The 18,216-nt window shown below is 41.0% G+C and overlaps 1 protein-coding gene across 1 annotated transcript; it reads right to left on the bottom strand.

Annotated features, from left to right (window-relative positions):
* Positions 1-663: 663 nt before the first annotated feature.
* Positions 664-16,463, bottom strand: LOC137130652 (semaphorin-4B-like). Its single transcript, XM_067511060.1, has 14 exons — positions 16,214-16,463; positions 12,339-12,499; positions 11,700-11,762; positions 11,392-11,490; positions 11,219-11,309; positions 10,769-10,888; positions 9,361-9,488; positions 9,100-9,281; positions 8,270-8,405; positions 7,431-7,620; positions 7,218-7,333; positions 4,246-4,409; positions 3,587-3,657; positions 664-2,977 (listed from the first exon to the last, which is right to left on the bottom strand). The coding sequence occupies exons 1-14, from the start codon at positions 16,329-16,331 to the stop codon at positions 2,235-2,237; spliced, it is 2,382 nt and encodes a 793-aa protein (XP_067367161.1). The 5' UTR covers positions 16,332-16,463; the 3' UTR covers positions 664-2,234.
* Positions 16,464-18,216: the final 1,753 nt, after the last annotated feature.

The following is an 18,216-nucleotide window of genomic DNA, read 5'->3' as shown; positions in this document are numbered from 1 at the left end:
ACTTACCTACAAAAGTTAAAGTTTGAGGTAGATCTATTTGTGCTGAATTGGAGTAAATCTTTTTATAATGGCTAATGTTTCCATTTCACTACAAGTTGTGCTTTTCACTCCTAGACTTAGCTGGCAGCTTCAGTTATTTTACAAAGAAAGACTTTTGGAAAATTAAACTGAGAACGTCTAAAACATAATGCCTCAATAAATCAAACCATAAATACAAGAGCAGCTGAAAAAAATCTTACTGATACATTGATGTTGATAATAACAACAGCTCTGAAAGCAACAGAGATCTGCACAGCATCATTTCCAAGAATCAGCTTCTGACATAGCAGCACAAAAAACTACCCGATATACATTTATATATATTTAGTCTGAGGTACCTGTACTCTATTTACGTCCTTTTACACTCACCAAGCACTTTTTGAAGCTTATGGCTTTTCTGTTTTCAGTGAAATCTTTATAAATGTATAAATTCAGTTACATGTTTAAAAATGAGGTTGCAGTTTAAGTTGGTTTTAAATAATATTTTTGATTTAACTGAACTTTAAAATTTGTAAGTCTAAATTTCTCTTCCTTCATAAAATTAAAACGTTTATTTTTTAATTTTAATGTTGCACTTTTACACACTTTAAAACTTAGTGAATTCATTCATCCAAAACACTCAAGAACTGTTGTAGATTTTATTGCATTTCTTTCTGGCACTGTGTCCTCAGCACTGTCTCATCATTGAAGAAGAATACAGCTGTAAATACATATAAATGTTCTAGAAGAGCAAAATCTTTAAAGTTGTTAACTCTACAGACAGATGATTTATCAAAGTTTAGTTAAGTTCAAACAAAAACATGTTGAATCACATTCAGGCTTGGGACAATAAATCAGTCTATCTGGCGAAAATAGTCAATAACTTATTTTTAAATAAACTGAAAATAAAAACATTAAATATTAAAGATGTTCACATTTAGTTTTCATTTGTTCCAAAAGTAAACATGAAGAAATTAATGAATGATCAAAAACAACCAAACTGTCCAGCTTCAACTTGTTATTGTTACTGATTTGTACTGAAAGACTGGTCTCAGACTGGTCCCACATAACATAACCACACATAACCCTGTGTTCAAAAAATATAACCAAACCTGAATGTTAAAACACAAACACATGATTTATCAAAATAATTCAACATTTATTTAAACATTATTATTAGACATTCAGAGTCTATCCCAGCTGTCACTGGGTGAGAGGTGGGCAACACATAGAGACATACACAGACAGATTAACATTTACACCTAAAGGCAACTTAGAGTCACCAGTTAACGTAACATGCATGTCTTGGGACCGTGGAAGGAAACTGGAGGAAGTCTACATAAGCACGGCGAGAACATACAAACTCCACATGGAAAGTTGCAGATTTAAACCCGCAACCTTCTAGCTGTGAAGCAGCAGCATAATTAAACACCACAATACAAAACAACTCACACACACTTTACATAAACGTTAGCATCAACTTTTGCGTGACAGTTGTGTGTATGATGCTTCTGCTAAAATACATCAGAAAATTCTAAAATGTTGCAGCTGCAAAATTAAAACAGTTGTGCCTCGGAACAAAAATCAAGTATGGAAACTTCCTGTGTCGACATCAGTTTATCAGCTTATAACAAGAAATGTATCTTCTAAAAATGGAACCACCTACATACACAAGTGTGTAAATATATTATTATACAAAGTTAGCATTTTTTGTGTGGGATTACTTGTATTTGCTGTGGTATTTCTGAGGTGATCAGCTGTGTGTGAGTGTAAAAACAATGTAAAATGATGTGAAATTTAACTTCTTGTTCTGGTTTCAATTCTGTGCACAAACACAGAACAAGACTCTTATGGAATCACCAGATTACCAAGTTCTCTATGTAAATTCATTTATGTCGCTTGAGTTCTCCTTTTAGTGCTAAAATGTATAAAAAAGTAAAAATAAACATATAGGTTAAATTTTGTCTTTAGTTTTTATAAAACACATTAGAAGGCACTTGGAGGCCGTTGCCTTGTGAGCTACTCCGATGTTCTAAAAGCCTCTGGTTTACCTTGCAGCTAAGGGATCAGCTACTGGAGAAAGATACTTGTAAGCAGTGAGTCAAGTGCATGTAAAGACAGCAGTCAGCTGGATACCTGCCTAGGAAATGGTGTTTTGTCAGGTGATGATCTTTCCGAGAAGCATAAGCCAAAATATGAGACACACAAGCTGTTGGTCATTTCTGCACCACCATCACCTCAGGAACAGCATCTTCTGGGCTGCTCAGGGAAGGGACTGTCTCCATAGACTTGTTCTCCTTGCTGTCATCCTCTGGACAGACCAGAAGCTTCCCTTTACAGCCCGTTTGGCTCGGCCACCACATGTAGAGGCCTCCGAGCACCAGGAAGCAGATGCAGATCACCAGCAGGAGGGAAACCACGATTACCTCACTGTAGTAACTCTTTTCCTCACAAGGCAGCGTCATCCTCGACTGGACGTTGGTTTTGAAGGTGATGTCTTGAATGCTGGTTTTGGATGAAGAAGGCTGTTTGACGATGTCGGGCTTGTGTGTCAAACTGAACGTGACTTGCTTGTGTTCACTGTCCTCTGCAGGGCCGTCTATTAGCGCTTCTGATGTTGTCACTGGTTCCTCAGTCTGGATGTCTTCGTAGGGTTCGTCTTGATCATTGGGCACATCATAGTCATTGGTAACGTGATGGGGGTTCTTAGAGCGCGGAGAAAACCTCTGTTGGACCACGTAGCTTGCGACTACTTCGGTGTAGCCTTCCTCCTCTGCCTTGCAGAAGTAGGTCCCTAAGGTGTCATTGGTGGCAAAAAAGCTGAGGCTGTTGTCGGCTGACTGGATGAAAAGTTTCCCTTGGTCGTTGTTGAACTGAGGAGACGTCCAGGTGAGAGTGGCCAGATTGGAAGTTTTGACGCACTGAAGCTTCACTGCTTCATACAAATTCACAGTGACTTCTGTAGGAGAGAAACAGTTTAGGTAAAATGATGTTACTGAGTAAAACTCAGTGTTCTATGGCCTATGCATCAGTTCACTGACAAAGCGACAAATCCCACAAACTCTCAGATGCATTAAAAGGTTGAAATGTTTTGACTTTTAGGAAACTGTCTCTGCAACTGTTACAGTTGCACATTGTGCTCAGGTTGACAGCAGCTTCAGGCAACTGAGGACCAAACTAAGCTTTGTCTGGACCCAAACTGACAATTTCTGACAGCAAGGGAATTTTCTAAATATAACTCTTGTTTGAGTAGTCTTTGCAAATGTCTTTGAATGTCAGGTCTCCAGTCTCACTACCAGGTTCTGGTGCTGTTCTAAGTAAACTGTCCCAAAACCTACTGGATAAACTGAGATGAAATGTGGTTCAGACATTAGTGCAGGTTCATCTGATGCCGTCCTGGTAAGAATTCTCCATCAGTGTAAGTCACTGTATCACTGTAAGTTAAGTGAACAAAAGTCATGCTGCCAACCACAGGACAATGGAAGGTAAAAAACTGAAGAGGTATTAATGAGTGAGAAGTTTCTAGAAGGACAGCCTGGAGATGCTTTATATCCAGCAACGGATTTACCTGTGTGCAGTCTGCTCCTGGTTTGTCGCGGACAATTCTCCGCCACGTTTCCATTGTCCAGGTCTTGAGCCCTGAGGAGTAAACAAACTGTCAGTCATTGGACACATGGCTGCTCAAATCTGATTCACAGCCTGCTGATGCCATTTAGGAGGAGCCAACTATTCACTGATCCAGATATGAATCAGCTTAAAGCAGCTTCTTGACCTGCATACAGACCCCAGGCTGTGGCCAAAATTAAATAAAAAACTGTGTCATGAACTCTGCATGTGGCTTTAATGGTTATGAATGTTGTGTTTGCTTTGTTTTGGTTTGAAAATGACCCACATGTCGTGCATAAATCCAGAGTCAATTATCACGTGTCAACTTAAATAAAAGCTGATGGTCGACATATTTGACCCCGATATTTTTTTATAAATGCCAACTTTAACCATAGTCTTTCTAATGTAAAAAAGTAGCAATAGACGTACACGTCTGTACAGGCCTTAGTCTGTACACCACATGTGATATTCATGAAGCTGATCACAGTATTTGTACATGACTTAAAGTTGTACATGGTACCAGTGACTAAAACCGGAAGACATGTAAAATACCAACAAAAGACTGATCGGTTCAACTCCTGAATCTGTGTTTGCTGTACAGTAAAGATGTCTTTTACTTACAGAGTTTCAGTACTGTTGGACACACTGGTGCAGGTCTGCTGGGTTGGACTCCATCCACATAGAGGGTCTCTGGCAAGGACACACTGGCTGCAGCTTCTGTAGAGCGAGCATTTGGCCACAGGTACAGCAGTCACACCCTCAGCTGTCCCCAGATAAAGGACGCCCTACAAGACCAAAAAGAACTCTGACTGTGTCCTTGGAGCAGCAGTGGGACAAACCACTGAGCTCCTTCACTTCAATTATTTTTTTTGTCCTTTAGGATGCTGATTTGCCACAGCTTTTACAGCGAATGCCATTCCTGATGCAACCCTCCCCAATTTCTACTTGGCTTGGGACCAGCACTGTGCAGCTGGGGATGGGGATGGACGGTTGTGGGTTCAGTGTCTTATCCTATGTTCAGTAGGCAGCCACTCTACCAACTGATTGAAGCCCAAGGTTTTTTGCACCTGCCCAGTCAACTTGTGCTCTACCTGCCCCGATACTTTCTCTGATCACTCTGGAACCCTGCCCTTCCACCAATCAAGCAGGCACAGGAGAGCTACACTCTCAGTAAAAGTGAAGCACCCCTTAGAGTTGGGGCAGCTGGGATTTCGTGTGAACAGCTTGTCGTGACCCTTATGTTTGAGTTGTTGACATTTTGTCTTGAACTTTGTCAGCCTGTGATTTTGGTGCTGCCACTGTGAGTTTTTAGTTTAATTTGTGAAAAGTGAGTCATTTTTCTTTCCTTCCTTTTTCTTACACCCCAGGTATCTGTTAGACTTTAGTTAATTGTTGATGTTAATTGGTCCTTTTTGTATTTTATTGTTTATTATCTCTTAATAACCATCTTATAATAAATCTGGCAGAAAAAACACCAATATCTGTTCATTTATGTTGCTTTCCTTACCCCTAACAACTGGGGACGTAAATGTATGATTAACTTATTGTTACTGATGCATTCATGTGTCATTATCCTTTGATGATGAGGCTTTTTCTAACTCCTAATACAAACACAGAACCAGAGCCTGACGCAAAGCTGCAGATCATGTGGCATCTGAACTGTCCATAGCTGCTTTGTTTTTCCTTCGTCTGTATGAGGCTAAATTCCTTCTTCTAACACAACAATGTGAGTACTGTATCACCAAATAACTTGTTTCTTCATCAGACACTGTCTCAGCATTATTAACAAAAAACAGGATATAAAACTCCACCTCACCAGTCCCTTTAAGTAACAGAAAGTAGAAGTAAAACCACTGTGATTAAGGGAAGTTCATAAATTGTTGGTGTTAAAAGAAGCCTTGAAACCATTGTCTCTGTGCAGACAGACACTGCTGTGCAAAGGACCATGCAAAACTACACGGTTTTGGTGCAGCGGATGGATATTCCATGGCACAATGGACATGCTGACTTCTTAGTTTAAAAATGTTGTTCATTTCTTGTTTTTGACCACATGACTATAAGGAATGAATCTGAAATATTAATTGGATATCAACATTTTCCCAGGGCTCTGTAGTTGATGACTGTCGACTTCATTAAGTCTTTTGTCACGTGTCTGATTCCCAAATGCTACGAAACGATAAAAGGTTAAAATCAATTTTTATCTTCCACACTGATGAGAGATGTGTCACTTACAGGAGTAATAGTGAATGACAGACTAATGAATCAGCTATTTACCACTTTTTGCTTCCCGTGTGCTGCATGTTAATCACATTTCATAAAGAGCTCCAGGACTTTCCTATGTTCAACAACAATCAGTCATGATCTCAGGTCCATCTGATGGGAATTTCAAAGCGTTTAAGTTCTTGGCCGTGACTGACCTGCCTGGTGTTTTGTAGGGCAGCTGCTGTGTTCTAGTTTGGTGTTAATTGTTTTAAATCTGAAAGCTGAGGTTCACATGTTTTGTGCCTTGAATCCACTCACATCTTCAACTCCTCAAACAACTGCTTCTCTCGGGATATTTTTAACATCTACAACTCTCCATGGAGCCCTGATGTCATTGGACTTTGACTCTGACCCCTTCACTTGACCCCCCTCAGACAGTAAGTATTTGAAGCTGCCTGTGTCTCCAGCTCCGTGGTTGATGTTGGGGTCCCTGAAGCCGCTCATATTGTGTTGTTGCCACTATGCCATCACCTGTTTCATTCCTCAGTTTACGGTCCCTAAATCTTTTTACTGAGAATCACATTGTGGAAGTTTGACTGGACCAGCCTGTGTGGCTCCACACACATCTTACTATCTTAGTACTAAGTGTTCTTTAAATTGTCTGCTCCTTTCTTTTTATTAGGAAAACCAACCAGGGGTTGGGAGGTACCTTAGTCTACTTTAATGTACTGCAGCTTGTTCTCTGTAGAATGTAGTCATTTACTATATCGTGAACATATATTTCAGCTCCCTCTCTTGCAGACTCTCAGTGTACTATGCTAATTCTGGAAGCGCTTGTTTTTGGACCATTACATCCCCACTTCAGGACCCATTCTGTTAACACGCTGCCATTGTCAATCTTCCTCCCACTTAAAAACATCTCTGCTCTCATGGAAAAGGAGAGTTCAGAGTAAAGAGACAATGCTTCTAATTGAGTCTGACATCATTTTACATAGCGTTGGTTTAAATGCTGTTTTTTACTTGACTGACACTAACTCAGTAGAAGTGTTTGTAGACGCAACTATCCGATACTTGATGTTCAGATCAACGTAGCACCAAGCTACCGTGTGTAGGTCTAAGCCATTACTTATTAAGAGTTGTTGTCCTGGTTTGAATGAATGCTGTTTGGTTAAACTGAAGTTGGTTTAAAACCACTACTGAATATAAATAATAATGTTTGAATGCAGACATATGTCACAGGGATTATTCAAATCATCATAGTGGTCATAGTTTTTTTTTTCGGCTTAAATGGTTAAATTTAAAAATACTGAAATCTAAAATGTATTGTCCACTGACTGATTTTAATACTTTCTATAAACTAAATCAAAACTCTCAAAAGGGGAAAAAAATACCTTAGAGGAGGAAAGGATGATGCTTTTGACCTGCTGAGTTTGTGTAAAGACCTGAAACTCCTCAATGACACGAGCACCTCCATTTAACAAAACCACTTTGTGGAGAAACCCAGACTCTGGAAAACAGGGAGACGAAGAGCAATTTTGAATGATTAAAATACAGATACATTTTCCAGCATATTATCCAGAGATTAACACTGTTTATTGTCTCACCTGTGAGTAGGAAGAGCACAGTATACAGTTTGCCGTCAGCAGCCTTGGTCCTCATTGCAGCAACACGAGTGTATCGCTGATCTGAGGAAACAAGGAGTGGTCGATTTCCCACTGGATTTACACTGCGGCTGGTCAGAAAATTCCTCTTCACTTCTGCTAACTCTGCATCTGTAGCACTGTCCAGTCCACACTATGTGAGAACATGAAGAGACACACATGTAGTAATTCTTATCTAAGGTTTCTGTTACTGTACGTCACTGCTGTTTCAGTCTCAAAGAGCTGAAAGCAAGAATAGAGCTAAACACAGTTAGAGCTGAAACTACATGTATGAATGAAAGGACTAACATAGGAATAAATGCACAGATAAATACAGAGGTTATAGAAAGGATAACTGTCTTTCGCACACATATCACCATTGACCAGCAAACCCAGAGGTGTAGCAAACTGAATGTATGTGGAGGAGGCCACAGAACTAGTTTTAGACAATAAACAGGCTGGTTTTGAAGAGAAGCTGAGGAAGATTCTAAATATTCTGAACATATTCTGAAATATTGTCCTTATGTGGTGTCTGACAGTGACTGAAAAGGATGTACACAGATGTCCTGCAGGGGGACAATTCAGGATGTTAAAACCATGAGGAAATTGCTTTAAAAGAAACAAGAAGAAGAATGTGTAATGAGAAAGTCACATAGCTTTACAGTCTTTGGTTTTGTTTGTCATTTGACATGTTGTCCTCGTACTATGGATTCACAAATGATTTACAAATCATTGCACTGTGTGTTTATTTGGACACAGCGTCCCAACTGTTTCTGGAAAAACATGTCTACACTACGTCAAACCTTTCCGAGGTAGGAGTGTCTTTCCTGCTTATTCCACTGATGCTGTTGCATGTCGAAGGTCCTGTAGTTCTCAGTGAACGATGTCCTGATGTCCTGCAGGTTGAAGACACAAACTGCCGACTCTGGACGTGAGGACCTGAAAGACACCAGATACAACAAGTGAATGTTTACAGTAAAGAGACCAGTTTTAAACCTCTGACACCACTGTCCTTTACCACTTGTCTCTGCTTGCTCACTATGCAGCACATGTTACCTAAAGCTTGTCTTTGCGTTTGTCCTGACGATTTGTTCAATATAACGGTGTATTAATAGGTGGAGACAATGGCTGTGGTGACTGTAAATTTGACAAACATGACTTAAATAGAAGTTCCCTGCAAAAAGCTGAACATGAGGCTGCTGATTTAACCCAAGACTGTTGTAGTTACAGTTACACTTGATAAACAGAATCACAATAAAAAAAGCAGCTTTGCTTAAGGCTTTGCTCAGCTTGTCCCCTGGGATCTGGACCCGTACCCATGAAGACTGGACACATTTGTACAGAGTTTTATGTTAAAGGAAATTGTTTTCTTTTACATTTTTTTGTTGTTGTTGTATTTAATTGAATGTGATGTCCCTGCGGTGATTTACTTGAACCTTCAGAACAGAAATTAAATAAATGTTCCCACAGAGTAAAAGTGAAAAATGCTTGAACATTAATGGTCAGAGTCTGAGTGTGTATGCGTCTGAATTACTGTAGAATGGCTTTAAGAAAGAGTCTATAGTTCCTCCTGCAGACCAAAACCATAGATGTTGAGTTCTACCAGATAGAGGGAGAGCGTTTGTTATCCTACCACTGAGAGGTGAAAACCCCGTAGAACAGAGTTTCTGATGTGTTGCCATTTTCCTGTGGCGCCAGGGTGAAGACATCATGGAGAATGTTGAAGGGAAGCCGTCGCAGGGACTGGCAGAGAAGAGGGGCTTTGGCAAAGGACGTCCACTTCTTCTGTAGAGTCCTCTGTCCACCGACATCATCCTGTTAGAGTTCACCGTTAATCCCTGATCTGTTTCAGACATTATTATAACCAGAGGCCCGTCTCTGTGTGCACTGTTACCTTGCAGACTTGGGCAACCCGGGAGACACGCAGCTCGTCCACATAGCTGAACTCTTTCCCAACTTCAGTAAAGAAGAAGTAGAGTTTCCTCTCTGTCGGGTCGAAAGATGATCTGATAAACACTGGCTCTGAAAAACAGAAGTAATGACATAGGAGGACACTTATGGGACTGTGCTCTGAATGCAGGGAAAGAGATGTGAGAGTTTACAAACCACAAAGAAGCTGGTCCCGGTCACTGGAGAGTTTAACTAACAAACTGTTTGTAGTTCAGGATGGTTCGTAGCCATGGATGGAATACAGCTTCTGTGTACCTGTGTACCTGTGCTACATTAAACAGTGGCACAGAGCATCACTTTTTGTTTAGTTTCACTTAATGAGTTCACTACTTCACTAACATCCCATCCATCCAAAGTCAGACTGGTACAAAGCTTTTCTAATCATATGTCCCTGAGAGACACAGGTATCACAGTTTACACATCACAGTGATGATGCAAACTCACAGCGATGCATTTAACGGTGGTGTGTATACAAAATGGTATGGTAAAAGCCTGTGCAGGGCCAATGTTAAGTGTGCAGGATTGCACATAAAAACATATGTTCATGGCCCATTTAGATATTCAGAGGGAGTTTTGGAGACAGAGATATTAGTCATTGGGGAAGTACAGAATGATTTTGCACAACAAGTAAACACAGATAACATTTTCTGTGTGATGGTTCTGGGTCAAAGTTGAGGAAGTAAGGCGTTGTTGTCTTTTGGTTCACGTTATCATGACCTCTGTTTGATGGTTATCACATTATTTACATTCAACCAGTGGAGAGCCGGGTTTAAGCCAAAGTCCATCTGTACACGCCCATCACATCCACGTCCTGTCACACTTTAAAGAACTGTACGTCTACCTGTTTAATCACTAATGACCAGAATCTGTCTCCGTTCTTCACGTCCAATTGACCTCTGTTGGACAGGGCAACATTCTGCCTGTCTGAACTAATCACATTTTGAGGACTTTAATCAGAGCTTCAGATTTCCTGATAAAACCACAGCATGAAGCAGAGCTACGCAGCATGAACCCTCAAAAGAAATTCAAACGACATCCGTTAAAGCTCAAACCTTATCTGATTTCCAACCAATTGGTGACTGCTGCTGCTGAAGCATTTAGATTTGTTTTGCATTCTTTCTTCTTTTAATAAAAAACTATTCTTCTTGCTTGTTGTTTTTGCTTGCGTTTTCTTCCCATTTTTCAGTTTGTCTCACCACAACACATTGTTTCTGCTTATTCTGCTCCTGCCATCATTCACTCTGACTGACTATGACGAGCACAAAATGATTCTGGAGCAGAAAAACTCACTGAACAATCTCCTGATGAAATTTTCTAAAACACCTGTGTCAGCATTAATCTTGTTTGCTCACCCTCCAGAAGGCTGACGGAGTCCTGGTTGATGTCTGGACGTCCATCTTTGCTGAAGTGTCGAGAAATCTGTGGTTTGATTCCTCGGAAGTCGGTAGTTGTGGCGGTGAACAGCTCACCATCTGCACACAAACGAACAACACAACATGTGACTGAAGTGTATGGAGCCTCATTTACACCCACTGAATGAATTCCTCATCTTCTTTATCAAGTGAAAATCTGCGGCACTGCACATTGTTTAACTGACAACTAACCTTCCAAAGATAAGAAGCACCATTTACATAATGAATTAAAATGCTGCTCGAGGAGGTTTCATTGGCTTTTCTCTGCATTTCTGTAACGCGAGGCTCCATTCACTCAGATTATTCTAACACAGTTAAACACTGGTGGACCCTGTTCTATTTGCCTGCAGGTCTAGATTATTTTGCATCATTAACGACCAAAGCACTGACCAATGGTGATGGCAGTGTTTCTCTGGAAGGGGCTGAATGGACAGCGACCTTTAGCTCCCTCACGCTGAAGTATGACGAAGCTTTCAGCGTCCTGCAGGAAACAAACAAATGCTGAATCGTACTGAAGATTGTGTTTGAGTTACTGTAGTGGAACCATGTCTCTCTGGACTTACAATGTAGGCGTCATGGGGGCTATAGGCGTAGCTGCCGCAGGCATAGAGATGAGTGGAGTTAATCGGCTGCAGCACACTGACGAAGTTTGGACAGTCCACCTGTGGAACGATGATTGGTGTTAAACTCTTTCGTTTGATCTGTCTGGTGTGTGACCAATCACTGTGGAAGCAGACAGCGTCTGAACATAAGATCTGTTACTACATGTAACAGTTGGGAGTGATCAGGGAGGGAGGGGGACACGGAGAGGACGGGGTCATGGGACATGAACATAGCACAGTTCAGCCAGCTGAATTGATATGTAGATTACCTGAGGATTCTTCCCTTTGCTCCTACAGTTGTTTGTGTCCTCCTGAGATGGACCCCACTCCACCTGGACAGGAGATATTCACACTGCTCAGTGTCTGACTCCTTTTCAGATTCATTTTACTTCTGACAAACAAGACACACTAACGAAAACCAAATTCAAGTTTCAAGTAGTAATTAAACTGTACAAGTATCTGAGACGTGTCGTCAAGAGGCTCCAGAACCAGTCCTTTATACACTATATTGCCAAAAGTATTCGCTCACCCATACAAATAAATGAATTCAGGTGCACAAAGCAAGGTCCATAAAGACATGGATGAGTGAGTTTGGTGTGGAAGAACTTGACTGGCCTGCACAGAGCCCTGACCTCAACCCGATACAACACCTTTGGAATGAATTAGAGCAAAGACTGCGAGCACTGTGTATTATGTATTTCATAAACACACTCCTAAACCTTGTGGAAAACCTTCCCAGAAGAGTTGAAGCTGTTATAGCTGCAAAGGGCCAACGTCATATTAAACCCTATGGATTAAGAATGGGATGTCACTAAAGTTCATATGGGTCTAAAGGCAGGTGAGCCAATACTTTTGGCAATATAGTGTATCAGTGGATAGGTTAAAGCATCAGATAGTTTTTAACTCACCTTCCTTTTCATGCTGATGACATCACTCTGACTGACATCCAAAGAAAGGACGGCGTCCCGTGCCCCTACGTACAGGGTGGATCCGTCATCACTTAACAGCAGTGTGGTGGTGTTGTAGACGTTGGGGGGGCTGAAGTGGATCAGAGGTCGATCTGCAGAGTCTGGAGACAAACACAAGAGCAGCACAGATGTGCTAGTGAAGCACGGCGCACAGATCTGAACTGTGAAAGCAGAAGGTGGATTCAGTTTGCTGTGAATTGTACAAACACACTAATTCACGCCCCTACATCTACTGTTTTTGTTCTCTGCTTCTGCTCCTGATTTAGTAATGGGCTTTAAACACGAGGAGTTTACATTGTTGTGCATCTTATCAAGTGTCTCAAGAGGTTTGAGGTTGTTTATTTACAGCAGAAACCATATCAACATTATTACTGACATCTGATTTGTCATTTTTTGTAACGACCCAACACTGATCCACCGTCAGTCAGATTAAATAAATGAATGTATTTTAAAGCAGATGATGCTTTCCATCATGCATACGTCTCATACTTATACGTCTGACACAGCTATTGTTACCACTGTCCTGTCGCTTCGCATACATCTAACTTTACACGAACAGGCACTAAACAGAGACTCGGGCTATAACAGTTTACCAGCAGCACCACCAACACAACATCTGCCTCAGCAGTCAGTTGAGCAGCACAAACACAAAGCATCACTTTCTGTTCAGTTCTGGAAAGGATGTGGTTCAGAGGTTCAGCTAAACTCTCATAACCAACTAAAAATAGAGGCTACACAGAGAGAGGTGGGGGTAAACACAGCTTTGAGACCATCAGCCTACAGAAGTTACAGGTCAGGATATGATCCACTCGTGTTTATTACTTACTGGGTTGGAAGCTTAAGTTTTCACTAGTTTGAAAAAACAGTGCATGCGAAATGTCTACACACAGCTTTTTAAAAGAGGCCTGAAGGGTTTGGATCTGTTCAGAATTCCCTCGACATTGAGGAAAGCCCGGGTCCAGCTGAAGAAAAACAGTTCCAAAGTTGTTTTTCTTAAAAGTGTTTTTTCTCATGTGCAGTGTTGTTTTTGCACGTCAGTCTTGGTCTCATCGGACCGGAAGACATTTTTTCACATGCCTTTGAAGACTGGATGAAGCTGGGCTTTGATGTTTTCTTTGTAAGAAAAGGCTTCCATCTTGCCCTACTGCTCCACAGCTCAGATATATGAATATGGAACAATGTTGTCATGTACTTGTCAGAAACTCCTGCAGCTCCTTTGATTCTGCAGCAGGCCTCTTTGCAGCCTCCGGGATCTGTTTTCTACTTCTTTTTTCATTGGTTTTAGAAGCAAACCCAGTTCTTACTTTCTCCACTTGTGGACGACCATCTTCACTGTGATTCATAGTTTATCTAATGCCTAGGATATTTTCTGCCTTTCTCTTGACTGATTCTAACAATGACCCCTTTAGCCAGAGTCAGTTTAATTAATGGCAGGTGTGTACTGACTATTTACTATTATCAGTTTGTCTGTTAATCTGGCTCTGATCTTTCCACAGCTCAAAAAAATTAAGTGGGTTTCCTCTGGTTTCCTCCGACATTCCAAATCATGCATGTTAGGTTTAATTGGTGACTCTAAATTTTCTGTAGGTGAGAATGTGAGTGTGTGTCTCTCTGTGTTGGCCCTCAGACAGTTTGGAGACCTGTCCAGGGTGGACCACACCTATTGCTCGATGACAGCTTGTTTACAGATAATGGGTGGATGATGTAAAATCTAGTTTAAGTCTAAAAGTTACAGATAGAAACTATTTAATGAAGTTGCACCTGATGCTTTAATAGAGTAGAAGAGGTGACTGGTGTGGAGCAGGAAGTAGCAAAGATTGGAAAGAGTGAAGTGAGGAGGACGTTGACGAGGATGAAGAGTGGAAAGGCAGTTGGTCCTGATGACAAACCTGTGGAGGTATGGAAGTGTCTAGGAGAGGTGGCAGTAGAGTTTTTGACTAGTTTGTTTAACAAGATCTTGGAGAGTGAGAGGATGCTGAGGACTGGAGGAGAAGTGTACTGGTGCCGGTTTTTAAGAACAAGGGAGATGTGCAGAGCTGTGGCAACTACAGAGGAATAAAGCTGATGAGCCACACAATGAAGTTGTGGGAAAGAGTAGTGGAAGCTCGGCTAAGGGCAGAGGTGAACATTTGTGAGCAGCAATATGGTTTCATGCCTAGAAAGAAGGTGAACAGGTGAAGAAAAGTGTTAGGTGTGTTGTGTGATAAAAGAGTATCAGTGAGAATGAAAGGAAAGGTGTTCAAGACGGTGGTGAGACCAAAGATGTTGTTCGGCTTAGAGACAGTGGCACTGAAGAAAAGACAGAGCTGGAGGTAGCAGAGCTTAAGATGTGGAGGTTCTGTGACGAGGATGGACAGGATCAGGAATGAGGACATCAGAGGGATAGATCATGGTAGATGTTTCGGAGATAAAGTCAGAGAGGACAGATTGAGGTGGTTTGGACATGTTCAGAGGAGAAATTGTGAATATATCGGTAGAAGGATGCTGAGATTGGAGCTGCCAGGCAGGAGGTCTAGAGGAAGAACAAAGAGGAGATTTATGGATGTAGTGAGAGAGGACATGAAGTTAGTTGGTGTGAGAGAAGAGGATGCAGAGGACAGGGTTAGATGGAGGCACATGATTCAATGTGGAGACACCTGAAAGGGAACAGCTAAAAGGAAACGAACAAGACAGTTGATGCTTTAGTCCAGTTCAGCTGCTTTACAAACATTTGAATGATGTAATTTCACAATGAATCTGATGTGCTGAGGGTCAAACATCAAACATTCTGTATAATTTGTTCACTATGTCTATAACTCTAGATATGAAGGTAATCTGGATTGTTGAGGTAAGTGATTATTTTAGTTACTCCTCCATGCATGTTACAGTGACACCTCACAGACTGAAAGTGTGCGGTGTGGAGCTGTGTGACTCCTGTGTTGCACAATCAAACTAAAGCTAAACTTGTCATGTTAATGTTCCTCTAAGTGTTGAAATGTACGTTTCACAATGACGTGAACATCTGCGAGCTTCAGTCAGTGCCCAGTTAGAGTTTGTGTGGTTTATGTTGCAGCAGAGTCACTTCCCCTTAACCAGGCTCATGGCCATTCACGGCCATGAATAAGTGTCTGTGAGCTCGACGTCATCCACTCAGGCTACAGGTTATTATTCTTATATCGCATGAGCAGCTGGAAATGAAAACTTTCACTGATGAGTTACACAGCAAGCTCTGCTGAGCTGCATTTGAAGGAAAAACAACAAAAGCCAACAAGTGCATAAACACATCAGTCATGAATCACTGCTAAAGAAAAATTGATGTGGCAGCTTCATTCTGTGAAACATAAATTTATGTAAACTGATAGAAAATCATTTATTTAAAGAAAATGTGAAACTAGAAAAAAACTATACTTTGCTTAAAAACTGTTCAAGCAAAATCAGACCAAGATAAATCACCAATGTGACCTATGACATGTTTGATGCAAACAACCTGCCATTGTTCAAAATAATAATAATAATAAAAAACCAAGAAAATGTGGATATGACAAAGAAACCTTCTAGCTGTGAGTCACAAGTTCTAACCACTGCAATAAAGGAAACATTTCTGACAACGTGTGACCTTTAAAAATTCAAATCATGAACTCGTAAGATTTGAAATAACTACCTCCCAATATAACACTGTGGAAAAATGGCTTTTTGCATTAACAAGGAAACAAGGGCTTCTCCTTCTTTACAAATCTTTCTTCCATTAACGTTGTGTCGCAAGCATTACACAACATAACATTAATCCATGAATGGCAATCAATTAATAACTAAAGACAAATAGTTTTTGGACTTACTGAGCAGGAAAGAGGTTCGTGGAGGAGGCAGCGAGTTGGCAGAGCTCAGAAGGCCGAGAAGGAAAACCACGACTGGTGGAGCCATGATGGAAGAGATGAGGATGGAAAGATGAAGCATGAATGATTACACGTAATAATTATTAAAACTTCTTCTTCCTCTGTCTTGAACCTACGGCATGCAAACGCTAACGCTCAGAGCTGACAGACTGACAGTGATATAAACACTGAGCGAGATTCACCACAGCTTCCTCTACAGTCAGGGAGGTCAGGGAGGAGGGGGAGGAGGAAGGAGGAGGGCTGAACATCATCATTATCATCTCTAAAATGGTGTAAAGTGTCAGCTCTGAGAGGTTTTCTTGGCCACTGACTCATCAGCGTCAGTCATGCAGCCCTGCTTACTGACATTCTGTATCTGTGTGTGTTCGTGAGGACCACAGGCCACTTTATCGCTGATAACTCACAGTGGCTTTAAATGTGCAGGAAGTGGTCACATTTCAGAGCACAGGGCAAAATGTTTGTAGAAGTGAGTGTTGCTCGTAATGCTCAGAACACTTCACCCTGTTTCACATCCGCCATCACAAGTTTCACACTTCACCCGTTTCCTGTAACGATGCCCATGAACAAACCTCTGACCTACACTCTGAAAAGTTATTTATAGGGCCGCTGCTGAATTAAATACTTTTCCAACATTATAATCTTAATTGTAATTTGAAAGCTTACTATTTGTCATGTGCTCTCTACTTTCTGACTTTATTAATGTCAAATAAAACTTAAGTTTTGGTAACACAATAAAATGGACTTGGTGACTCAACTTCTTTCTACCTTCAGTGCAAGACTTGAAGTCCTCACCTCTGTCCAAATGACACAAAACAAGTAAAGACTGTCACAGGAGACACAGAGACATTTAAATTTAATTTTTTTATTTCAATTACCTTTTTTTTAATAAATAGATTTAATTGCATGGGAAGATGTGGAATTCAATTCAATTCAATTTAATTCACCTTTATGTATATAGCGCCAATTCACAACAAAGTCATCTCAAGGTACTTTGCAGAATAAAGTCAAGAATATAAAGATGTGTAGAGAGAATCCAACAATTCCCCCTTGAGCAAGCCATAGGCAACAGTGGAGAGGAAAAACTCCTTTTAATGGAAGAAACCTCCAGCAGAACCAGGCTCAGGGTGGACGCCCATCTGCCTTAACCGGTTGGGGTGAGTGGAAAGGGAAGAGACCAGAGAAGGAGAAAGACAACTACGGGAGAAAACACACAGAGTTAATTTCATACAGTAGTGACAATTGTCGGGTGAGAGGAGAGAAGAGAGGGTCAAGAGGAGGAAAGGAGCTCAGTGCATCGGGAGGTGGGTCCTTCAGCAGTCTAAGCCTATAGCAGCATAACTATAACTAACTATATGCTTTATTAAAGAAGAAGGTTTTAAGCCTAGATTTAAAAGTAGAGATGGTCTCTGCTTCCCAAATCATACCTGGGAGCTGGTTCCACAGGAGAGGAGCATGATAGCTAAAGGCTCTACCTTTGAAAAAAGTAGGCCTGCATTCTTAGATCGAAGTGGTCTACTAGGATGATATGGAACTATGAGGTCTTCTATATATAATGGAGCCTGACCATTCAGAGCTTTATATGTAAGAAGCAGGGTTTTAAATTCTATTCTAGATTTAATGGGAAGCCAATGGATAGAAGCTCGTGAAGGTGAAATATGATCTCTCTTGCTAGTTCCAGTCAGCACTCTTGCTGCAGCATTTTGGATTAATTGCAGGCTCTTTAGTTACTGGGGCATCCTGAAAGTAGGGAATTACAGTAGTCCAACCTAGAAGTAACAAATGCATGGACCAGTTTTTCGGCATCACTTTGAGACAGAATGCTCCTAATTTTGACAATGTTCCATAGGTGAAAGAAGGCTGTTCTAGAGATTTGTTTTATATGTGAGGTAAAAGACAAATCCTGGTCAAAAATAACTCCAAGGTTCCTTGCAGTAGTACTGGAGGCC

The sequence above is a fragment of the Channa argus genome, chromosome 7 (genome assembly GCF_033026475.1).
Source record: "Channa argus isolate prfri chromosome 7, Channa argus male v1.0, whole genome shotgun sequence".
NCBI lineage: Eukaryota > Metazoa > Chordata > Actinopteri > Anabantiformes > Channidae > Channa > Channa argus.
The sequence above is the reverse complement of the archived record's forward strand: the minus strand, read 5'-3'. Positions and strand labels throughout refer to the sequence as shown.

What these genes read in the sequence shown, in the direction of transcription:
- LOC137130652 (XM_067511060.1), bottom strand. Translation starts at nt 16,331, where the DNA reads ATGCTTCATCTTTCCATCCTCATCTCTTCCATCATGGCTCCACCAGTC. An exon ending in GCAAAGGGAAGAATCCTCAG is followed by an intron (nt 11,491 to 11,699) that starts GTAATCTACATA and finishes ATCGTTCCACAG; the next exon opens with GTGGACTGTCCAAACTTCGT. An exon ending in GGGGTTTTCACCTCTCAGTG is followed by an intron (nt 8,406 to 9,099) that starts GTAGGATAACAA and finishes GGTGTCTTTCAG; the next exon opens with GTCCTCACGTCCAGAGTCGG.